The sequence below is a fragment of the Bubalus kerabau genome, chromosome 9, assembly GCF_029407905.1.
Source record: "Bubalus kerabau isolate K-KA32 ecotype Philippines breed swamp buffalo chromosome 9, PCC_UOA_SB_1v2, whole genome shotgun sequence".
In the NCBI taxonomy this organism is placed as follows: domain Eukaryota; kingdom Metazoa; phylum Chordata; class Mammalia; order Artiodactyla; family Bovidae; genus Bubalus; species Bubalus kerabau.
Window position 1 is genome coordinate 97711275 of NC_073632.1, and position 26345 is coordinate 97737619.

The window sequence follows — 26345 nt, forward strand, 5'->3', positions numbered from 1 at the left end:
CGTTACGCTGGAAGGTTTTCCAGCCAGAGTATTTACCTTGTGTTGCTCACGTTTCCGTTGTATTGTGTTGGCTGTTTCCTCGTGAACCTGCTGAATGGTTATTTCCTCTCTTAGGGCCACCTCTGCTCTGTATAACCAGGCCCCTATGGTGCCCAGAGGTGCAGGAAGAGACTTATCAAGTTGTATATGCCAATCGAAGAGCTGAAATACAAAGTAGAAAGACAGTGTCTTAACACAGAAAAAAAACAATTCCTAAAATTCCCCCAAATGATTTTAAAGCCTACAAAATGCTGTAAGTTATTAATTTTGGGTTAATTTAATAAATATCAAGTAAGAAAATATCTGTGTCCTAATCTAATGTTTTGAAAAGTTCAGAACACAGATACTTTCCTTCAAAATCTCCCACATAATGAGAACAGGTCCAGAAAAATCAGGGTCATCTAGACATCTCGGGAGGAAAATGAGAATTCAGGATTCTTTCTACAATAATGTAATTCTCTAATGATTTAATAATTTCTCCCACTTATCTGATTCTCAGGAACTGCTTCACAGCTTATTGGAATGATGGGGGGATGGGTTGGGATCTAACTTATTCTTTAATAGAGCTTAATGGGAAAAGTTGGATTATAAAAATGAAAATGGAATAAGTACGAGGTAAATATTCCCATGAGGGATAGAAGTTTCAGAGGTTTTGAAATCTCAGACTTAATGTTTGCAAAATATTAAAATGAAAGCTACAGAGCAAGGTTCCTTCAAGTTCAAGACCAGATAAGAAGATAAACTTAAATTAAAGAATATAAAAATAAATGTGAATACAGGAAGATAATTAGCTGTTGATGAAATCTGGTTATGGAATTTGGAGAAGTTGAGGCCTCATTCTTGGGGAGTTACTTCTAAAAACCCAGGATTAAATTGTGTAAAAGGAGAAGTAACCCAGGTGGTCTTTCAGGATTTCAGTGGGTTGTCTTGTCGATGGTGATATTACAATAAGGCAGGCAAAGTAGGGAAAGAGTTGTTAAACAGGCACTTCCACTAACTTAAAGGAAAACTTGACGAGAGGACAAAGACCATCCCACTGGTAAAACTTCCAACCACAGACAGAGGCATGAGGACCTGGTATAACATCGTTGTGAAGAAAGAGATGATAGAAGGTATTCTCGACTAATTTAAGTCCTAATGAAATGAATTATCAGAGGACTTACCCTGGAGGACACTCTATCCCAGGCCTGTTTTACCAATGCTTGGTCAAGTGACAATTTACCATCTCTATGTAATGGTTGCAATAAGTGTTCAATCTGTTTCCTCTTCATTTCATATTGAACTCTGAAATGCTTAAATGACTAAAAGAGGAAAAATAGCAAGAACATGGCAGTCAGTCAAAAAAAGCAAAAGCAAAGGAAACCATGTTTCCTAAATAACAATCCTTTATATTTGGATAACGTTCAATAAATGTTGCTGATAATAATAATGACAATCGTGATACAGCCAGCATTCATCTAGCCCTGATGATGACCCTGGCCCCTTGCGAAGTGCCTTCTGCACATTATCGTCTCTGGCTTCCCATCATGCTACAACTTAGACAAGCCCGTTATTACTACCACAGTAAGCCCAGAGGTGACTTGGCAAACACAAGTAGTAGAGACAGCACTCAAGGCTAGGATTTCTCATTCCTAGGTATAATCTACAAGCCAGTCCCTGCTCATGATGAAGTAATAAACAAGAGTATAAATCTATGTTCATAATCAAAATTGTTGTTTTACTTTAAAGTGCCAGTTTACAAGTAGAAATTGTATACATCCAAAAAAAAAAAAAAAAACCAGAATTAATGGTATCCTAATTTATATTTAAGTAAATTTGTATAAAGAGGTTTACTTTATGCAATAACCTTTTGCTTTAATTTTATGATGTTAAAATACTAAATATTATATCTTTCTTTTGTCACAGTACGGTTAAGATAAATTTGTAACAGGTAGACTTAACTGTAAGTCTAATATTAATATAACCTAAGAAAGGTTAGTGATTTTAATGAAAGCCCTACATTTTACATTACACTGCTGCTGCTGCTAAGTCGCTTCAGTCGTGTCCAGCTCTGTGTGACCGCATAGACGGCAGCCCACCAGGCTCCCCCGTCCCTGGGATTCTCCAGGCAAGAACACTGGAGTGGGTTGCCATTTCCTTCTCCAATGCGTGAAAGTGAAAAGTGAAAGTGAAGTCGCTCAGTCGTGTCCGACTCTTCGCGACCCCATGGACTGCAGCCCACCAGGCTCCTCCATTCATGGGATTTTCCAGGCAAGAGTACTGGAGTGGGGTGCCATCGCCTTCTCTGTACATTACATTAACCCACTCTAAAATATGTTTCAAAGTCTACATATGAATTAAAAATGTCACTGAATGTGCATTTAATGTCTTTAATATTAAAAATATTAAGGAACATGAGAATAGCCCCCATAGAATCTAACAGATAGCACATTTGAAAGAACTTCTAAGTCACTAAGTACACAAACATGTAAATTCACATGAAGAACACTGGGGGGAGATGGTGAATAAATATTTTACCACAAAGTTTACCTACCATTCACTATAACTTAATGCAATTTTAAAGTACCAAAACATACAATCAGCCTTAAATTTTATTCTACAGAATTCTATATACAGAAAAACTGGAAAATGCACTATTAATTGATAAGTACAAACATTAGATTCTGATTACATAATAAACATACAAATGAAAGAAAACGTTCCCTATGTGGTCTAACCCTATTTAAGAGACTGATCTGAAAGGAATGCTTCTGTTTTGTACTTTTCTGATACTTAGATTTCCTCTTATAAATTAACTTCTGTACAATGGTAACTTTATAACTTGGAATTTATTTTTTGATAATTTATGCTAAAACTGAAGCTCACTAATGGACTAAATAAGGACATTCATTCTGTTCTTGCATTTATAGCCTCAATTTACTGATTTAATCATTTTAATGTTCCCAGAAAATTATCTTTTGGGGGAAAAAAATTATAATGAGCTTCAGCAAAAGGAACACATATATAAGAATGTATTTATTGCATTTCCAAGTCCATCAAATGTAATATTGATGAAACCATCCATCTAAATTCAGGCACACTTTATAGATATGATTATATAAAATCACACACTAATTCCAACAGCTAAATCTTTTATCATCTGCCGTTTCACATCTCTTACATCATTCACCTTTTTTTTGTAGCAAAAATTGTCAAAATACATTGTAGATTAGAATATACCATAGTTCTGCCACCGAAATGCAATGATATTTTAAGCAGGAGAAAATGTCAGTGCTACGCAGAGTAAGTCACAATTCAATGGAAAAAAAAAAAACTTGTTAAAGGATTTTGGAAGTGGAAATTGGAAGCTGAAATCTAATTAATGACGGTGTGATGAAACTGGGAGAAAGAGCAACAGCAACAGCAGCAACACTGGACTCAACCTGAATGCAGCGGTGCTGAGTGAGGCAGGTAGCAGGAGAAACCGATCTTACTAAGGGACCTACGCCAACTCTTCATGCTGCAATTTTTATTTAATTCAGCTTATCCTATAGAAAATGTCAATTTGCCACTGAAGTCACATTTTGGAGGAATTTCTTGTGAGGTAACATCTGTAAGGTCATGTGTTACATAAAAACAATGGCCAGATTTTTGTGTTTTGGATCGTCTACAAGACTGAGTTCTGGGAAAGTGATGGAGCCTCAGAACTCTATATAACATGACACATACAATTTAAAACTACCAACTCCAGCTCTGGGTGTATATCAGAAGCAAATGAAAACAAAGTATCAAAGAGATATGCACGCACTCTCATGTTTATTGTCACCACAGTCAATTGATAGAAACAATTAAGTGCCCATTAACGGAAGAATTGGCAAAGAAGATGCGGTGTATATATATAATGGCATATTATTCAGCCATGAGAAGAACGGACAGCCTGACATAAGTGACAACATGGGTGAAACTTCAAGATGCTGTACTAAGCAAGATAAGGTAGAGAAAAACAAAGATTGTATAATATCATTTATATATGGAATCTAAAAAGTCAAACTCCTAAAAACAGAGAGCAAAAGGATGGTTACCAGGGGATAGAGGGTGGAGGGGACAGGGTGGATATTTAAGTATACAAACTGGAAAAGTTTAGGGTATATAAGTCCTAGTTCCAAATGCACAGTACAGGGAATATGGACAATAGTATTGCATTACAATCATCAAAATTGCTAAGAGACTGGAACTTAAACATCTCACCCACTAAAAATAAATGATAATAATGTCACATGATAGAGGTGCTAATTATTGTTACAATGGCAAACATATTACAATATATAAATGCATTAAATTTTAAAAACTACCTATTTACATAGAAACATGATTAAATTATATGTAAACAAGATAATGCATATTATTTTTAAAAGATATTTCTCATTAACATCACTTGAAAGATTAAACATAAATTAAATGACATATGTGGCTCTTACTCATGAAAGGCTTTTAAGAAAAATGAAATATCTCTTCCATACATTACCTGATATTTATCCTGCAAACTTGAGTCTGTCATCTGTGCCCTTGTCAAATCTCTTTCAAATTGTTCTATCCAAACTTTCATCTCCTTCAAAATTAGCCTGTCTTCTCTCTAGAAACCACAAGACATTACAATTTTATTAGTAACTGTGCATTTACTTAATTGCTGATTAATGCCTGACTGATCCTAGGATACACTGAATATTTAATAAGCTCCAAATGTCTCTGAAAAACTTTCTCCTTCCCTGCCCTCACCTTTTCCGGAGAATAAGAAGCAAAAATTAATTCTATAAAAAATCTTAATTATCATACTGAATACTGAAATTATCTACCTCTGTTGTTCTTCTCAAGAAACATTAATTTAATTAAGAAAATATGCTCCCGAGGAAATGTGCTAAGCACAAAAATACTCAGAAAAAGCAGTGGCTTGGAATGGGAGTGGAAATAGGCCTGTGGTTTCGTCTTAACCCAAGGCCACTCACTGGTAACCCAGAGGACTGATCAAGATAAGATTAATTTTGACTGAATTAAAGGAGCTACAGTCAGAGTAACATTGGATTACTTGTGTACATTATGTTTAAAAACATTATGCGATAATATAACATAAGCCCCATGAGGGCAGAAAGCACATTTATCTTGCTCAATATGGCATTCCCAAACCCTGGCAACATGAAACCTATACGATATGTACCAGATCATCTGCTGAATGAATTCATTCATTCACATCTCAAAAATGAAAAAGAACTGGAGAGTTACATTCTTGTTTCCACAATTAGTAAGAGCTATTCTAGCACTGATGTAGTGAAAATATCCTAAACTGTCATTAAGACTTCTTATCAGGTAAGAATGCCAGAATAATCACAGACACATTTAATGTGACTTTTTGGCACTTAACTTTCCATTACAACATCTCATCTGATGATCACAGCCCTATGACAGGTTGAAATGGCTGTCCGCAGACAGGTGAAATGGCAGAGGAGAAAGAGTGCTGGCTATGGAGGCAGGCGAAACTGGTTTCAAACTCTGGTCCTGACGTGTATTAGCTCTGTGAATTCAGATGCAATTTTTTAAAATCCTCTCTTCTGTTGTACCATCATCTGGGTGGTCATGGCACCCCCTTTACATGGTTTTGAGGAGAATCAGAGATTCTTCATCAACACCTCCAGAGCAGAGGTTGCCACGAGTGCTATCGTGGTCTGTGTCCTCTTTCTCTTCCTGGCGTTACAAAGACAACCCTCTTGGGCCTGGAACAATTTCCCCTGGGTGATGACTTCCTCAGAGCTCAGCTCAGGTGCACCCTTCTCTAAGAAGCTTTTTTCTGATCCACAGGTCTGAGTTATGAGTTTCTCTTTTGCCAGTGGTGCTCAAACTTTAGTGAACACTAGAATCACCTGGAAAGCTTGTGAAGGAGATGCCTGGGCACACCATCAGGTTTTCTGGCTTAGTGTATCTTGAGAATGTGTATTTATTACAAGTTCCCAGGTGAACCTGATGCTACTGGCTTAGGGACCACATGTTGAGAACATTTTTCTATGATCTTGCAACAACCTGAGCCCAAATATTCACCCAAAATACATTATATTTCATTGTCTCACCTCCCTCCTCCATCCAGCATTCCAAACCACATATGTATCTTTTTTTCTCCAGACTAACATAGCAGTCTGGCACCTGGTGTCACTTGATAGATAACTGGGGAATAAATCACTGATTGGTAACATAGTTAGAGGACAAAATGGAATAGGAGGACCCCAAAGTCTCCGCACTTCCCATGATGGCTCTTCTGAATGAACAAGGGAATGGTATCAAGGCGCATGTTCTGTTCTTGGTTGACTTTCATGGCCACAACAGCACTAATGACATATTTTCTGAGCTCAGAGGAACACAAAGCTCTTGTTCTACCTTCAAGGAACCTGAGCTCAATATGACCACTGGTGGAGCTCACCAAAGTGAGCATGGGGCTTTGACTCTCCAAAGACAGGCTCATCATAAGCTTTTCTTCACCAATTGAAATTATTTCACAAAATCATCTGAGAGAAAAAAAATATGTTCTTAAAATAACTTTACTAGAGTATGTTCAACAAAGGACTTTTTCTTCTGGTGTGGAAGTGCAAATTGCAATAACGTTAAAAAGGATGCAGCTCTGTATACACTTAGCATTCTCCTTTTAAAGGAAAATGAAATATTTAGATTTAGATTTCAAAACTCATTTAGTTTAGTGGGTTTTCTTCAATTGGTAACTTCCACACACATTCAAAGACATGGAAATCTATTTGCCTAGAGACCATCTAAGCGCCAAATAACCAAACTGTTAGCATTCTCACTACTTTTTCTTTTCTCTCTCACTCACTCACTCAAATGCATGCATTATATGTTTGGTAGTGTACTTATATATACTTAAAATCATGCTTCATGAAGCATGAAATAAAAATTTTTACTTCTAATTTTTTTATCCCAGTGTTGGCACAAAGTCTATTGTGTTGATAAATCTTTAACTTCAGGCCTAGGTAGAAAAATGGAAGTAACTTGGATATGGGAAAGAATTCTTAATCATGAATTCCACAAATATTTTTTGAGCACTCACCGTGTTCCATGAACTTTACTACACCATGTTACTCAATATTGAGCAGAAGAGTTGTGATGAAACTCAGGGTTACAAGCTAATTGAACACTTACCTTTTTCAATTAATTATTTCCTATTAATACTTTAAAATGAAAAAAATAAAGCTTTAACTTAATTTTTATTTTCCATGTCACACATAAATAAATAATAGTTATTTTAATTTTTCCTTTTGTTAGTGCTATTATTATTAAAAAGAAATTAATGCCATCTTATAATTAGAGATTAGTGGGAAAGTCCATGGGAGTAGCTTAGATTGTAACTAATATTTAAGAATGCACATATTATTTTTCTACTAGAAAGGAAAAGAAAATAACAGAATTAAGGTATTAAAATAAATGTGTATAAAAAGACAAATACATGCAAAGGGATGGCTAACAAGCTATATAGAATGCAGAATGTTTGAAAGAAGTCACTAATTCAAGATGACTTAAATCTTACCTTAAGAATTTGGATAGAATTTGTAAAAGATGGGAAACTTGGAAGTATTTCCTAACAACATGAAAAGATAACATATAGAAAAATAACATAAATCATGGACAAAAATTATACAGGAAACACAAAAAATGAAAAGGCATCTGTCTATAAATAAATAGGCAATAATTTGAAGGGTATAGTTATTTTAAGACATTTTCACAACTTTTGAAAGTATCAAACTGTTCAAATCCAATAAGGCAATGTAGAATTCTGGCATTTGGTGGTTTTGCTTTAATTTTTAATAGTCATATGTGACTATATATATATTATACATATGTCTTAAAATGGTAAATATTTTGAAGGGAGAACAATGTAAAGAAAAGGTATATGGATTCACATTTTTCTCTATACTGTCATGATATATGTCTGTGTATTCCTACACAACTAAGACTAAGCTGTGGTTCTGAAAACAGTCATTGACATTTGTTGAGATTGGGGAAGGAATGAGTGAATAAATAATTGAAAGTTTGAGAAATGAGAGCTATAAACCAGTGGGTCTATTGCATTTATTAATAATTTAGCACTAATTATCCAAGGAATACTTTTAAGGAAAAAGTTCTTTATCAATTTTACTGACTGAAGTAAGAAAAACATGGCACTATCTATTTCCAATCAGAAAATCAGATTTAAAATAGTATCTATAAAATAACTAATTTAAATACATTCATAAAGGGGATATAAGAATCAAAAAGAAGGGAAAATGAAAGCCTGATAGATATGTTGATGCCAGTATTTTTTAAAATGAATTTTAAAAATGATTTACTAAAACTTGAGTACAAAAGTAATGCGGACTTCAAGGGGATGACATCAACCCTAATGTGTATAGTCTATAAAATCTTCAAGGTTCATTAGACGGAATGAGAGGGCCACTAAGTTGCATTAAACAAAAATAAGTCATACATCATAAAAAATAATGATTTTCTATTTAAAATATTAATATTTAGATGTTCATACTCTACATTACCCGTCATTTAAAAAAGGGTAACATTTATAACACGCTTTCCTCAAAATTATTTTTTGAAACTCTCTTGAAGCATCTCTGTTTTAGGAAAGAGATGGAAGTTTTTAAAAGAAAAATCAGAATTTTTCTTCTAGAGAATGAGATTAATTGCTTAACAATAAAGCTCTTTAGTCAAGTATATTAACAAGTTTAAAGCAGGAGTGTATTTCAAATCTCTGAGGATTTTTACATTAAATCCTTGCTCATGAGCATTAACATAAGTATCTCCCTTTATTTCTCAGACATTACCAGCCACCGTGTTTACTGATCTGGAGAGATGATTAATGTCAGAGAAATTAAAACAGTACAAGCTTAGACATCAGGTCAGAAATAAATCCAACTGGCCAATATAAGAAGTTTAGATATGACAATCAGATGGAAAACTGATTTTCTCTGTGCCCTGTGAGGGAGTTCTAATAGACCTCCGTACAGTTTCTTATTCACAGAGCACCATCCATACCCAAAAACATTCTCAAAACCCAAAAAACACCAAATGAATACCACGCACATGACTCAGTCCACACTGGAGTTTGCAAGGAGAGTCTTTCGTGTTCAGTGGTGCTTCTTAGGAACATTATTTTGCCTGTTGTAGAATAAGTTACTCTGGTTATCAATATTTGTTCCTTCCAAGCTTGGCAAGGAACAAAGAAAACAGTTTCTTGAAACCACAGTTTTTAAAATAACTAACATAGTTCTATCAAATACCAGATTAACTTCACCCAAGTTACCTAGGAAATACCAGTTACTGTTGTTTCATTTAATTCTTTTACAAAGATTTCTATTACTGCAAAACCTTTTCCTACTTGAAAACTCTGGGTTATGTTCCTCTGATCTTTTCCTTCCTTAGATCTGTTTCTAAGAAAGTGTATTTTTTCGTTTGTTTGTTTTTCTTGTTTCTGTTCATTATAATCTGAAACCTCTCTGAAAACCCTAGCTAAGACTTGAACAGTAAATCCTAGTTGAGACCTGAATGGTAAAGATGAGAGTGTTTTTAACGTGTCTTGAAAATTCATTTATTACTTTCCCTGATGTCATTTTGCCTAATAAATAGTTTTAAATTCAGTAGTAAATCCACCTCTCTCTCTAAAAACAAAAAAACCCCCAAACCTAATAGAGTACTTTTAAAAAATAGGAGAATGTAACATCCCTTGTTAATAAGGACAGAATATAGGCATTCTGGTGTGCAGGCTAGAGCGTAAAATGAGACATCCTCCTGAGAGAATTTGCCAAAACTCTGCATGCTCTTTAGTCTAGGAATTCCTCTTTAAGAAAGAGTTGTAGAACAGTTCTTATGGAAGTATTTTTATAATAGCAAAAAATCAGAAATTTTCAACAATCAATATTGGATAAATTACCATCCACCTTTATGAAGTTCTAGAGAGAATGGTATGAGAAAGGTGTTGTATCACTGAGGAAATAAAATTATATGTATACTATGATTCTATGTTCTAAAATTTTATTTATTTACTTGTTTTTGACTGTACTGGGTCTTCGCTGCCGTGCGGGCTTTTCTTTAGTTGTGGAGAGTAGGGACTCCTCTCTAGTGGCGATGTGTGTGGGCTTCTCATCGTGGTGACATCTCTTATTGCAGAGCACAGGCTCTAGGGAAGCCCGGCTTCAGTAGTTGTGGCATGAGGGCTCAGTAGTTTCGGTTTCCCAGACTCTACAGCGCAGAGTCGATAGGGGTGGCGCATGGGCTTACCACCACCAGGTAAGCTGCTACTCATTGTAAACATACGGAAGTCACATGTGGGATCTCCTCAGACCAGGGATTGAACCTGTGTCCCTTGCATTGGCTGGCAGATTCTTTATCACTGAGCTACCAGGAAAGCCCCATGATTCTATTTTTGTTAAAATATATTATACGTCTACATATACAGGGAACTCACACCAAAGTATTAATTTTTTTAAGAACAGATTCTCTACAGAAGGTTAAGTACAAATAATTTTCTTTTCCTTTTCCCCCCAATTTTTGTTTTTCTTTATTTATGACAACAAATATATGTCATTTGAGTACTATGAAAAATATGTTATTCAAACTACTGAGTGGCTGAAAAATTTAAGCACAGTGAATAATTAGAACTTTCATAAGTCTGCTTCACTTCCATATGTTTACAATGAGTAGCAACTTACATGGTGGTGGTGGTTTAGTCACTAAGTCATGTCCCACTCTTTGCGATCCCATGGACTGTAGCCCACCAGGCTCCTCTGCCCATGGAACTCTCCAGGCAAGAACACTGGAGTGGGTTGCCATTCCCTTCTCCAAGCAACTTACATAATAAATCTAAAAGTAAAAATTGGGTTTTATCAGATTGAACAGAAGAAGGAAACTCAGGATGTAGATGCATAGATAATATGATGATACAAAAATAATTCAGTGGTCAAATTGCTAAAATAAAGTTTTTCAACACTCTTATCTTTCATAGATTTCAATTCATATTATATGTATTATACATCCAGCAGTTATTATTAATAATGCTTTCTCTGATTCAGCCAACACATCAGATAAATTTTTCCCTCTAATTTCCTCCCAAGTGTGGGTGATATCAATCTAGTGTGTTATCAATGCTCACAGAAAAACAAATTCTTACATCATTCTCTTGCCCATCAGAGCCTGTACTGTGGATGTCAGGATACTGCTTCAGAAACTGGGCCACATAGGTCATAATAGACTTCTCATCTGGTTTATCCACATCAACATCTAAAAAAATCAAACCCAAATATGAGAAATTAATAAACATTTTAAAAGATTTTAAGAATATAAACTTTGAAATCTAGCTAATATACCAAAATACAGTGTCCTAAATGCAGAAGAAAGACAGAATACTATTTAGAGATGGAGAGAGGGAAAACCAGTTTAGTCTGGATAATATACAGTGGAAATTTTATGACTCAGAAAGCTGACACATTTTAGCCAAGAGCTGTTGGGAAAGTAGCATGTGTTTCGTTTAAATAATTTCAACACTCATCAGAAATATGAGATATATATATAATTATGCATAGATTTTGTCTAGTTACTAAAATACCAATAATATGTACATTACAGAATCAGACTAAATGGGTAGTAAAACAAGTTACAGGCACAGCACTGAATGATAAATGACTATATAGTTTGTATACTATACATGGTCACGCATTAATTTATTTCAGAAAAGAGGGAGATGCCTTATGTCCAAGTCCTTACACAGCTTCTCCATTGTGAAGCCTTCTGTCTAAGCCACTGTATATTGAACAATTAAGTACCTTTAAGTACTTAATTTGAGAGCTGAAAAGATTTGTCACTGTCATTTTTAAGCATATAGATGTTCATCTAAAATATCAGTAAAAATCAAGCAAGGATATTTATATAGATTTAATAATTTCAAAATCAGGGTAAGACTGGATACATTTGGAGATTTCATATATGATATATACACTTACAGAGCAACAACAACAACAAAAAAACTGAACAAACAGAAACCATGAAAATCAAAATATAAAACTTCCCTAATATTTTGTATTGTTTCTTGTGATTTGAAATATAATTTATAGGGATTATCAGTGTAGGATTTAAGAAGTGGTACAACTCAAAAGACTTAAAAATAAACAAAGATAATGTATTCTGGAATTCATGAGATGATTCAAAGGGGATTTTAGAAATAATAAGATCACTGATGTGGAAAATGCATGTGAAGAGTAAAACTTTCATTAAGTGTAAAAGTGGAAAGAAAACAACATTTAATACATGATTTACTACAGTACCTGCTTTTAGTATACACGGGACTAAATCATGAAACAATCGTTATTGATTGATATTGATATTTGGTCTATTTAATCTATATTCCTACAAGTTTATACATTCAAATTGGCTAAAAATTTGGGAGGGGGGAGTTCTCATTAGGAAAATAATTACTTTATATCTGGGTTAGGCTTGCATTTGGGCAAACTCAATTTCTGATCATCAAAGAAAATATTAAGATCCTCTGGTCTAGTGAATCTGAAAGAACCATTTATATCCTTCTCCTATTCCACTATAGGAAAAAGTTCAGCTCTGATGTATTCTCTGAAGCTGAGGGTTAGGATGTTTGTGGTCTTTCCCCTTGAACTGAGGTGTGTCCTGGATACTAGTGGCTTGGCACATGTGTGTGTGTGTGCGTGTGTGTGTGTGTGTGTGTGTGTGTGTACAGAAACAAGGTGGAAAGCCCTTGGCAACCCTAGTGAAATTGGGTAGGGGAGCAGGCAAGAAGGGGAAACAGGGTCACGAAAATGGCAAGGGATCTCCATGCTGGCCATCATCACATGGAAGCCAAGAAGGCAGACGGTGTTTTGAGAGCTAGAAATATTCATTCTGAAATCAAGAATCCGCCTGCCAATGCAGGAGGCCTCAGTTCGATCCCTGGGTCAGGAAGATCCCCTGGAGAAGGGAATGGCAACCCACTCCAGTATGAATGCCCAGGAAGTCCCAAGGACAGAGGAGCCTGGTGGGCTATAGTTCATGGGGTCGTAAAGAGCTGGACACAACGACACAGCAATGCCGGGAGCAGGAGCTCCGCCCATGGCAAAGGTCATGAGGAAGGAGGCTCGGCATACGCAAAGGCGGGATCGAGCCTCAGGAGTCCCCCTGGAAATTCTCGAGCATCTACCCCCAAAACCAGAGTCTGCCTACTTTCTGCTTTGTGCTCTCACCTACACTTCTGACTTTACGGGGGGGCTGTCCCCCACTACCTCTCTCTGAAAAAAGAGTTAACTTACAGCTCCAGTTAATAAAGTTCCTGGGTGTGATAGTGTTTCACCCTACAAACTCCTTTGGAAGTCCTCTAGCCTGCCTGAATAGGTTTTTCCGGCCACATGTGATTGCTCAGAGCCTCCCAACTGTGAGAGGGATGAGACTGTCTAAATACAGATTCCTTTGAGCAGTTAAAAGATTGATTAGAAATTGTATTGGTGAAGGGTTTTTCACTTCTTGGGCCAATATTTGCTGCTAAGTTTCCATATCCCTTACCTGCTGTGTCCCTGGCAGTGTATTGATTAATATAATTGGTGTAAGTAGTAGCTTTAATGTTTATAACCTTGGACCCTTGAGTTAATTCTTGTTCTTGTTATAGCCCACCACACCTTTGCTCTGTAGAAATGCAACTTTATCTAATGCTTTTGGAGGGTGGCGCCTGACTAATCACCTTTAGAGAAAAATAAGTTTTCTGAAGAAAGGGTCTTAAAATGTTAACAGGCCTCTGGGCCAGAAGATGATGCAAATCACCTAAACTTTTGCATATGATAAGTTTGCAGGAAGAAAGCCTGGCTTACTACATGACTCTACCCCTTCCCCCATTATCCTCTATGCATAACTTAAGGTATAAAAACTACTTTGGAAAATAAAGTGCGGGCCTTGTTCACCGAAGCTTGGTCTCCCCATGTCGTTCTTTCTCTCACCTTCTGGCTGAATTATTCAGCCTCTTTTCTCCACTAAATTTTCTCACGGAACTATCCTTATTTAACCACTCTTTATATCTTTAATTAACATTTAAATAAGCTGTTGTTTCCTGATCGTGGATGCCATCTCCCCTTCGAATTCCCTGGATCCACCAGGGCTGGACCCCGGCACAGCGGCACATATTTCTCCAAAAGAAAATCTGTGCAGAAAAATACCATTCCTTCTCACTTTCCAAGGTTTTCTGAGCTCTCGGACGCATCTATAATTTCTGGGTTTAGGATGTAGCCCTCCTGAGTTGAGGGACACAAGCACCAGAATCACTCTACATGCCTTCAGGGTCCAGGAGCCGTGGGATCCCCAGTTCTGTTTCAGCAATGGTGAAAGCCTCCTCCAGGTTTTCTCGGTTAGGCCTTCCTTTCACCTTCTCCAGGTCCACTAGTTCCGGCCGAATAGCGTGGATGACAGAATGAAAGGCCACTCCACTTCTCCAACTCCGGCCGAAGTCTTTTACTTCTATTCCACTCTGCCTTTAAAAAAAAAATGATAACGTCACCTTCTAAACAGGTAATGCACGCTTCCTCAAAGACTCAATCCAACCTCCTCCACAATGGGTGATGTATGGTCAGCGATAGCAGTTAACTGGTCTTCAGGAAAAATAAGCAAAACAAAAATTTTAGTGGAAAATTCTGGTTCCATATTTAAGAGTTTTCTGATTTCTGATATAGCTCTATAGCAGTTAACTGGTTTTGAGAAAAAATAATCAAAATTTTTAGTGGGTAACAAAATGTGTGTGTGTGTGCAGTCGCTAACGTGTCCAACTCTTTGCAACCCCATGGACTGCCTCACCAGAAACAAGTTAAGAAGTAGAAATTCTGGTTCCATACTTAAGAGTTTTCTGGATTAGAGCTTTTAAGCATTTGAAAGCCTCCATGTAAAGCACATTTTTCAACTGAGAGAAAAAATACCTAACAAAGGAAAAAAAGGAACATTTTAAAAACACCCCAATTGATAATAATTCACCTCTGTGTATTTTTTTTAAGAAGCCTCTAACACATTTCTAATGACAATGACAAGCAGCCTGTGTTTATATGCACAGATCATATCAGACAAATATAATGTGGTTGAACCACATTAAATGTGGTAGAATGAACAAAATGCAGAGGGATGTGGTCATCTCTCTAAATTAGCCACAAAAAAGCCTATACTCCACACAAGTACCAGCAAGATTAATTTACCCTACCAATCAAACTGTTTGATCAAACTGTGTTTTAAATTCTTCTTTTTAGAATTGCCTTGAGGGCAAAGCACTGGTGATAAATCTTTGCTCTTGCATAGTGGGTTTAATTCAAAGTCAATTATTATAATTAAGAAGAGATTCAAGTTGGTGGTAATATTTTGTCGTTGAAAACAGAAGCGAGGCAAGCTCACAATGAATAATTTTTTTTTCTTCATGTAACTTATCAACTATAAAGGCAGTTTCAAAAGTGTTGTAAATATGTCTTTGAACAACATTTTTGATTAAGTCTAGAGCGTTTAATGGCACCCCACTCCAGTACTCTTGCCTGGAAAATCCCATGGGCGGAGGAGCCGGAAGGCTGCAGTCCATGGAGTCGCTAAGAGTCGGACACGACTGAGCGACTTCACTTTCACTTTCATGCATTGGAGAAGGAAATGGCAACCCACTCCAGTGTTCTTGCCTGGAGAAGCCCAGGGATGGGGGAGCCTGGTGGGCTGCCGTCTATGGGGTCGCACAGAGTCGGACACGACTGAAGTGACTTAGCAGCTTAGCAGCAGAGCATTTAAAGGTGATCAGTGAATTAGGTAAAATTCAATAGATAAATACTCTGGTAATTTCTTTTTAGAAAATTAGCCCCATTATAGTTGTTTCTAAATAAAGCAGAAATAATACCACTCAATTCTTTTAATTTACTATATTCTCAGAATTTCCATAAACTATAAAATACCATATATCTTACTGAAACATTGATTAATATAAAAAGTTGGTAAAGTAAAAGTGAAAGTGAAATTGCTCAGTCGTGTCCGACTCTTTGCGACCCAGTGGACTGTAGCCCACCAGGCTCCTCCATCCATGGGATTCTCAAAGCAAGAATACTGGAGTGGGTTGCCATTTCCTTCCCCAGGGGATCTTCCCGACCCAGGGATCGAACCCAGGTCTCCTGCATTGCAGGCAGACGCTTTAACCTCTGAGCCACCAGGGAAGCCTAAAAAGTTGGTAAATGCCCTTAAATTTTTTTCTCTGCAAACTTTAAAGTTCGCTTAAAATCTTGTTTTGCCAGCACACACTCAGCTTGCATAATTAAATGCCATGTGGATCAATAGACAACAGACTATCATACTGACATAACCACAAAGTTTTATCATGATAGCATCGTGATATATGTCACAGCATGTATGTGATCACCATCCTCTCCTACTCAGGACATCTCTTCTCCCTACTCCATTAAGCTTCAAATAGATCACTGATGCCCACTGTGGATGGAATGTAAAGAGCATGCCAGCAATGTAGGAAGGGCTTTCCATTTCATCCCTACTACAGTCCCAAGAGCCACAAAGCTTTGCTTTCAGAAATATTTTTGATTGCAACTTGAATCATCAAAATATACCCCCAGTTAGAAAACAACTTGAAAAGTTAAACAAAACTATATAAACTAGTAACACTAATTATATCTTCTCTATGTTTATTTTTTTCGCTCCTTATTTTTGCTCTTCAAATGCTTTAAAAATAGAACTCCCTATGTTTAGTGCCTCAGTGTTTCATAATGATAAGTACTTGTTTACAACTATTTTCCAGAAGTAGAGCATTAAATTCAGATTAGATTTAGGCATGAAAAGCAAAATAGAAAGTGAGTCAACTTTATATTTCATTAGGAAAATCTTACAAAAACACAACTTCTATGTGAATAGATCTTATTACTGACCACATCTGACTGCAAAATGTTGGTATGATCAATTGAAAACTCTACTGAAACTGCTATGAGAAGGTACTTTGTGAGAGTAGGAATTTTATATCCAGTATTAATGCACATGGCCTTCCTGGTAGCTCAGTAGAAAAGAATCTTCCTGCAATGCAGAAGATGCAGGTTTGATCCCTAGAGAAGGAAATAGCTATTCATGCCAGTATTCTTGACTGTGAAATCTCATGCACAGAGGAGGCTGGCGGGCTACAGTCCATGGGGTCACTAAAGAATTGGATATAACTTAGTGACTAAACAATAACAACATTATCACATATATACATACACATGTAAATTTATTATGCTCTGAGGCAAACAAAACTAGAAGCAAATTCCCAGTCCATAAGCTGGAGTTGACAAAATAATCTACATTCCAGACAAAAGATGAGATCAAAGGAAATATTGAAAAATAAAATTGCTGGCAAGTTTCAGGACATAAAAACAAATTATACTTATTTCAGAATGTGGACTTTAGTTCATGATATTATTGAATAGCACGTAGTAGTCTCATGAAGAGATAATCACGTTTAAACCTCTAATTTATTTGTGGAAAGATTATTTAATAGCAGCAGAAAATCCAAACAATGACCTAAATAGAATTAGTCCTCATGCTAATCAGAGTGTAGGGATTAAACAACTTAATCGGGTCCCATCACACGAGTGAAGAAGGAATTAGCTTTATTAGAGCATTTTTCTAGAGTATCAGGGGTGCTTTCTGTCTACATTTTAACTCAAGACAAGAATGAAAGGAGACCTGAAGCAAAGCCAGTCATTCATATGTCTCCACAAATTTTGCAACCACTGAAATGAGTACTCAGTCATAAACTAACTTCAATTTTTCAAGGGTTTCTTTAAACAAACCCCTGCCTAGGAACTTACTTGGTGACTATGTACTGGACCCAGTTCAATAGCGCCTTCTTAGCGTTTCCTTGGATCTTGGTGGCCACCTTCCGTTTGCTCGGGGGGCTGGCGGTCTCAGAGCTGACCATGCTGTCCACGGAGGACGTGCTGCTGGACAGAGCCTGCAGCTGGGGCAGGTTGCTGGTCAACTCCTCGATCTGCGTGTGCAAGTCAGCAAAAACATCAGCATTATCCCGGTTCTCTCATCAGATGTTTTACTTTTCCAGCTTGATTGATCTTAACAACCCTAACACCCCCTGACCATGTAGGCTCTTAAAGAACACGATTGATGCCTTACTCCTCTGTCCACTTCCTACCACATCTAAAATGGGACCTTGGACCCAGTAATGAACAGTTGTCAAATACATGCATGAATGAATAAAAACAAAACCTAATGGTTTTCCAGACTCATAGAATGTACACATCAAGAGTGAACTCTGTTGTTTCAGATTGACGTATATGCAATGTTAAGTGCCAAATAGCTAGCTAGTGGGAGGCTGCTGTGTAGTGCAGGGAGCTCCGTTCGGTGTCCTGTGATGACCTGAATGGGCGGGATATGGGAGTGAGAGGAGAGCCCAAAAGGGAGGGGACATATGTATACATATGGCTGATCCGCTTCATTGTGCAGCAAAACTAACACAACATTGTAAAGCAACTATACTCCAAGTTTTAAAAAAAGAATGAACCCTCATGTAAACTAGGAACCTTGAAATGATAGTGATGTGTCCACAGAGGTTCATTAATTGTAACCAAAGTATTATACCACTCTGAAGAGGGGTGCTTGTTAAGGCGGAGGCTATCTACGTATGTTGTGGGTGCAGAGGGTACAAGGGAAATCTCTGTCCTCTTTGCTAAATTTTTCTGTGAACCTAAAACTACTCTAAAAAATAAAGTATTTTTCTTTAAAAACTAAACTATGGGCTAAAAGAATTATCCTGGATAGATTAGCACGTTAATTTCTCCCTTCAATATTTAAAAGGAGTATAGAACCTCTTCCTTCCAGAGGACAAAGTAAAATTTCCTGAAGTCTTTCTACACCAATATTTCATCTCCATCATGTCCTGACCACTTTTCAGATTGGGTATGTAGGCCAGAGTTCTTTGGGGACTTCAATATATAACACTTTAACAGAGGCTAAGGGACCTTTTCCTGCTCGCAAAAAAAATAATATACATGTGAAGGTCACATTTCTGCTAACTTGAGGATTAACCACAAAAGTATGGAAAAGGAGGGCATCTTCATTATGGAAATGCACCTCTATCTCCATCCATGACATTCTATCAACTGAAAAGGGAGATGAAACACAGTACCTGGAAATACAGGATAATGGTCCACATCAATCCGAGAACAATGGAGGGTCGACCATCAGCTATATCAGTGGAGTTAATGTTGACTAGTTTAATCTGTTCAAAAAGAAAAACTGTACTAGTAATGTACTAGAAGATTACAGACCATTTCATTATGCAATAAGGAGCACTTTATTAGACATCAATAACATCTGGTCATGCCTGTGCAGTGGTACACAAGAGTAAGTAAGGTGAGCCATAAAAAACAAACAAGCGTATGGTTTCAGTGGAAATTCCAGGGGCATTCATTAGGTGCACACAATCAACGCAACTACAGAATGAATTTCAAAAACTAGTTTGAAGTTGAAAAAAAAAATACGACATCATGCAAGGAATTACTAACAAAATACCAGACAGGGAAAAAAAAAAGGGTTATTCTTTACATTCAAAGGTTGACTGGAACGTAAAAGAAACTGTGAGGGGTATTTTAAGAAGATGCACTTACTTTGAAGTTTGTTACCAAATAGCATGAAACTTATGTTCTCTTTTACCTATAAAAGTCAGGAGTTAAAAATTCTAAAATTTGTACTAACCGGTGATCCTCTGTACATGGACTGACATGAAAAACAAAGGGAGAAGATGATACATATACATAAATAGTCTTTCAAAATCCACATTATTTGTTCAAAGGGGGTAAAAAAATGTAGGTGGTGAAGGCAGAGCATAATTTGCAGCATACATTTTAAAGACAAAGGAAAGCCAAGAAAGAGTAAAGCAGAAAGTGATTGTGGGGCTCAGTTCCCTACTTTGGGGCACTGACAACTGAAAAGCATTTAGTATTAATCTGCCTACTGTTGTCCTCACTTATTCATTTTAATGACTTCCCAACTATGAGAAATGTGACTTCCTAAGTCTCAGGAAAATGGACTCGTATGGTAGGCCCAGCTTAGTCAGTCTACAGAATAGAACTGACAACTACTCCTCGTCCTCTTCACAACCACTGAACAAATTAGAAAAAAATAAAGAACTCCTTAGATTCCAGTTCAATAATTCTCAGCAGGATTTAATAAGGTGTGCTATTAATGATAAAATTCAGGAGTTTGTAAATGGTTTACCTTCTTAAATTATCAGAAGGAAAAATATTCCACAAATACTTTACTCTTGACTAATAAAAGTTATTAGTTAGGTATAAGAAGAGTAAGGTAAAGGCTAGCACAAAAGTCACTGTAAATAATTTGAGACATACCCATGGGATTTTGCTTCACTAGTGAAGTTCATTCATCAAGTTCAGAAAGAAAACAAAAAAAAAAGGAGAATTCCCATAGATTACAAGCATAGGTGTTTATTTCTTTAAAACCTAGCACATAAGATATGTAATACTTTTTTATTGTATTAATAATAATAAAAGATTAAACTATAAATAATATTTCTTTAATCTTTTATGGCAGAACCTATTGCAATCTCTTATATTCATTTTAATTGTTCTGTTTTATACCCTCTCCAGAATTTTCTCCACATCCATTTTAGTATCTGCAGGCCACAAATTTATAATATATGCTAATAACCACAAGATTAATGCATTTAACAGAAGACAATTTTTTTCTTTTTCCTTACATATCATTCTTTTTAAAATGCAATTGAATATATAAGTTGTATTTCCTACCTCAACCCAGTTCCAATTATACTGACGTTTACATATTCAGCTTACCATAGAATCTAAAGATCTTTTGCTCAACTTGTGAAGAAAAAATGTTTTTCAAAATTATTTTTTTCTCTTAAAAACTGTTCCATAATGGGTTTGAGGAGCACAGGTTTTATGTTTGTTTTACCTCCTCTACCTTGAAAAATCCTATGAAATGTACAATAAACTTAATAATCTAAGATTGTAGGACAGGCAACAGAGACACATCCAAAGAGACTAAAGAATTCCAGAGACCAGAAAGGATGAATCACACAAATGAGCCCTCAATGGAGAAAAACTCATGGAAAGTGGCGATGAATCTATTCCTCAGTCATACAAGTCTTATTAAACACTAACACATCCCTTTTTACGTAAACTAGTGGAAAATAAACAGAACGGTAGGGTTTTCTTCAGTAAAACTTGAAGAGTGTCTTTGTTATTCTGTAAATCAAGCTAGAACCCAAGTACTAAAAAAATTTATCATGTAAGGAAAAAATCTAAATGGGGAACAAAGCAAATATAAACATTAAAGAAAAATTCTTGAAAATATGTTTGAGATATAAGTTCTTAAATTACAAAGAACAAAAATAAACAGTAAGAGGGAGGGAACCAAAGAATTTTCAAAAACTCCTTCTATCCCATAGTCAATTATTTTGTGAGCCTATGGGGTAAATAAATACAAGAAAAAGAAACCCAAACCATGTATTTCAGAAAGATTTTTAAAAATTAAAATAAGTTTTGAGATATGTGGAGACAAAAAATACTTGGGATTTTTGTCCTAAAACTCAAATGTATTACTTTTTGCCCTTAACAAATATAATGTTTGAAATCTGAATTCGCTACTTTCTAAAATTTACTTAGGTTTGTTCTGTGAAAATGAAGATGGTACAAAGAAGTTTTCTGTGAAAATAAGACTTTTTGGTTTTGTTTATAAATGATGCCTTTCATATTGAAAGTGAAAGTCGCTCAGTCACGTTGGACTAGACTGTAGTCCATGGAATTCTCCAGGCCAGAATATTGAGGTAGGTTAGCCTTTCCTTTCTCCAGGATATCTTCCCAACCCAGGGATCAAACCCAGGTCTCCCACATTGTAGGCAGATTCTTTAACCTGCTGAGCCACAAGGGAAGCCCAAGAATACTGGAGTGGGTGGCCTATCCCTTCTCCAATGGATCTTCACTGACCCAGGAATTGAACCAGAGTCTACTGCATTTTTCTCCAAGCCATTAATTAGTAAAAAGAATTTTGTTCCACATTCTAGTCAATGAATATACATCAGAACGAGAAGAGCGGACATGCTCGCCCTGTCAATGAATACACACCAGAACAAAGAAGGCCACTATTGTTATATCAGTAAAATAGACAACAGAATGATTTGGAAAACTCTAACTATTCTGTTAAATGAGGCTTCGTTCAGCTTTCCATGAAAAACTCGTTGAACAAGAGAAGGAAGAGAAACACTCCATTAGGATGATGTTAGAGTGACCTGGAAACAATGTCCAGTCTTCTACAAGAAACTAAGATTGTTTTTTCGCACATCGCAGTGCCTAGACTCTGTTTGGCGTGAAGTTAGCACACCTGACTGAGCTTTATCCTGACTCACTGCACTATCAACTCATCAAAATGTAAATTATTTAAGAGCCAGAATATAGTTTTCTTTAATTTTTTATTTTTCCAGAGTTCCTATTCAGTTATGCACTTGTGGAGTAAATGAATTAATTTAGTGCATAAAGAAGTAAATAATTGAATTATTCTTTTTTCCAGAAGTATCTGGATATCATTCATAAAGCTGATTTTGGTACTGCCAAACACAGACTTCTTGAATTTCCACAAGTTAGAAAAGACAAAATCTAAAAGGAGTAGTGCAACCCTTTTGGAGGGAAATATGTCAACACCTAACAAAACAAAAGATACACTTATGTTTTGATCCCGCAATCATACTTCTAAAAATTAACCCAGAAGATGCACTTCCAATAATATAAAAGTACTTATGCACAGTTATTCGGAGAAGGCAATGGCACCCCACTCCAGTACTCTTGCCTGGAAAATCCCATGGATGGAGGAGCCTGGTAGGCTGCAGTCCATGGGGTCGCTAAGAGTCAGACACGACTGAGCGACTTCACTTTCACTTTTCACTCTCATGCACTGGAGAAGGAAATGGCAACCCACTCCAGTGTTCTTGCCTGGAGAATCCCAGGGACGGGGGAGCCTGGTGGGCTGCTGTCTATGGGGTTGCACAGAGTCGGACACGACTGAAGTGACTTAGCAGCAGCAGCAGCATGCACAGTTATTAACAGCATCATTGTTTCTGTTTGAAAAATGCTAGAAACAAGCTAAATGCTCATTCATAAAAGAGTGGTTGAATGAACTCTGCCATATCCAGACAATGGAATAGTATGTAGCTGTGAAAATGAATGAAGAAGATCTCTATGAATTGATTTGAGTGATTTCCAGGGCATAATGGAAAACAAAAATAGTAAAGTACAATTGGTTTATCTCTAGAATGCTACCCTCATGTAAGGAAGAAGGTGGTATATGAAAATATACCTGCTCATTCTTGCAAAAGAAATATAGAAAAGATAAATCAGAAACTAGAGAGACTGGTGAACAAGAGATGAGAAAAGAAGTGAAAGGAAGGGGAGTGGGTATGGAGAAGTGGGGATGAGGAGGAAATGGCACTTCTCTAAGTATAAGTTTTACCTTGAATCACAGTAATGTCTCATTCTTTAAAACGAAAAAGTCAACTACGGCACGTGTGTGGTGGTTACCCAAAGTGGAATATAACTTTATTAGGGGTGAAAGTTGCTCAGTCATGTCTGACTGTTTGTGTCCCCGTGGACTATATAGTCCGTGGAATTCTCCAGGCCAGAATACTGGAGTAGATTGCTGTTCCCTTCTCCAGGGGATCTTCCCAATCCAGGAATTGAATGCAGGTCTCCCATATTGCAAGAGGATTCTTTACCAGCCAAGCCGCCAGGGAAGCATAACTCTACTACATAATTCTACTACAAATTAATAACATAATTACACTGAAAGGGATGTGGAGAACAGAAGTAATCGAAGGAAATTTGGACAACAGTCTTTTGACTGGATATTGTAATGCCGAAGACAGAAAGAACTGTACACAAATACTGTTCTCCAGTTAGCAGATCTGTTATTTATAAAATTTGGATTAACAAAAGTAGTTCTGAAACTACTTTGTGTATATATATTAGGGGTGAAAAAGAAAAGAATATATTGTAGATGAGAGCCAAGTTTCTCATTGTCAGAGAAAATGGAAAAAAATCAGCATGAAATGGATCTTGAGGTGTTGGACTGAAATCAGAAGTGTCAGTTTGAAGTAATGGTTTACACATACCTATAACAGGACAAACTAAACAGAGAGAGAGAGAGAAAGAGAGAGAAACATAGATATCTGTGTATACCCAGACAGTAAACATACATATCTCCAGATCTGTATGTGGGCCTGGGGCAATGAAAACTCAGTAGCAATGAGCACACACGGCACCTAAATCTTGATTTCTAAATGCTATTCACTAATGAAAGGAACAAAGCTGCATTAGGAAGTGGTTGATTCCAGGACTGGGATAGGGGAAATATAAGATAAACCTTGAAAAGCTTTCGTTCTAGGAAATAAGGAAATGCTTATAAAAGAATGGGCCCATGTCAAAAGAGTACAGGAGTCAGCATGAAGGAACTCCTAATGGCCAAAGGTAGAAAAATTTGAGCAAAAAATAATACTAACAACAACAATAATAGTACTCATATTGGATTAAAACTATAGAATAAAATAAATATACATGAGTCCACAATGAAGTAAATAAGCAATTGAATAAATAAATGGGGAAGAAGAAAGGTTGTCTTTTTCTTACCTAACAATTCCAATTAATAAGTATAAAAGAAGTGAGGGAAAAACAAAATCATCATCAGGTGAACAGCACAGAAGTATTACTGAAGGCAGCTGATACTAAAATCAGTGAGCAAAAGTTTGAGGAGAAGCAGAATATTAGCATAATCTCAATTATCTTCCCTAAGTTATTTCTCAATTATAAATGGAAAAGTAGTGGGTTTACCATAAAAAAACTCAGTCGGTGACTTTATCAAGTAGTTGAGGGTAGGATCACCAGCAATAAGCCATGATAGAATCCTGTCCCTTCTAATATGATATACTGAGAAGAATATATCATTTCCTTGGAATTCTTGTCAAAAGTGAATAACCTCAATCTAATCATGAGAAAATATCATACAAACCAACCTGAGAGACATTCTGAAAAATAACTGCCTAGCAGTTTATCATCAAGATCATGAGAGACACAGAAACACAAGTGGTAGAATGGAAAAGACAAAGGAGCAATGGCTGAACACAAGCTGTGTTACTCGATTGTACCCGGAATAGAAATAAGACACTGGAGAAAAAAATGATGAAGTGAGATTAGTTTCTATGCTTTACTTGACAGTATCATACCAATTTTAATTTTCTTATTTGATAGCTTTACTGTTAGGTATATGCTACATATGCTACATATATGTTATACATATTATACAAATGCGTAAGTGACCAATAGACTAGTGTTTCCTATGTACTGCGTGTGCGTGTGCTCAGTCATGTCTGACTCTTTGAGACTCCATGAACTCTTCACGTCCCTGCTAGGCTCTTCTTGTCCATGGAATTTTTCCAGGCAAGAATACTGGAGTGGGTTGCCATTTCCTCCTCCAGGGGATCTTCCTGACCCAGGGATTGAACCCGAATCTCTTGATTCTCTTGCATTGGCAGGCCAATTCTTTACTCATGCAACACCTGGGAAGCCCTACATATAGGTATCATGTATATAAATAGGTTTTTCACATCAGAGAAAGCTGACCAAAGTACAGACATGACATCTCTGTGCCTTTTTTGCCACTTCGGCAAGTCTAAAATGATTTTACAGTAATACCACACTTTTATGTTGTATAGATTGCATGCAGTATTTCTACCCCCAAAATCAACATTGAAAATACTAGTATGCCCACGCCTTCTTCTTTTGTCTCTGTTTCTCTTACCTTCCTTCCTTCAAGGAACTTCAGTGCTGTGCCAATGTTTGCCACGGCATGAATTCTCTTCATCCGGCGCCCTTGTTCACATGGCTATGAAAGGGAGAAAGACAAGAATAAATAAAAATGCACACATTCAAATGATAGTTATAAAAGCTATTTAAGTGGATTCAAAACATACTTGAAGAATATTTGAGAACAGCCAACATTACTGAATTTCTATAAAGGTTAGCCAATACCTACAGGAGCATTATCCCCACAGCACTTGGAAGGTGTATAACTGACTCAATAAATAAACATTCATTCTCAGCTTATGAATGCACTTACCCTTAAGGTTTCTGTATGCCTAAGGTTAGAAATTCACAAAATTCCTATGCTGTCTATTGAGACCGTTCCCCCTGTACGTTAGGAAGTATTTTTATGAAAAGTCC

General features: G+C 36.6%; 1 protein-coding gene across 15 annotated transcripts in view; it reads right to left on the reverse strand.

Moving 5' to 3' along the window:
* The window catches only part of SYNE1 (spectrin repeat containing nuclear envelope protein 1), a 495794-nt gene that overhangs the window by 353931 nt on the left and 115518 nt on the right, over positions 1–26345 (reverse strand). For 13 of the 15 annotated variants that reach the window (XM_055536003.1, XM_055535996.1, XM_055535994.1 and 10 more), the window contains 9 exons: positions 25924–26007; positions 19229–19321; positions 17898–18076; positions 14374–14570; positions 11225–11334; positions 7598–7648; positions 4544–4651; positions 1203–1340; positions 37–201 (listed from right to left, as the gene is read on the reverse strand). In XM_055536003.1, the coding sequence (XP_055391978.1) occupies positions 37–201; positions 1203–1340; positions 4544–4651; positions 7598–7648; positions 11225–11334; positions 14374–14570; positions 17898–18076; positions 19229–19321; positions 25924–26007 (1125 nt within the window). Of the gene's footprint in view, positions 1–36; positions 202–1202; positions 1341–4543; positions 4652–7597; positions 7649–9141; positions 9159–11224; positions 11335–14373; positions 14571–17897; positions 18077–19228; positions 19322–25923; positions 26008–26345 lie in introns of those variants that run through there. The other 2 variants (XM_055535999.1, XM_055536008.1) reach the window with 2 other exon arrangements.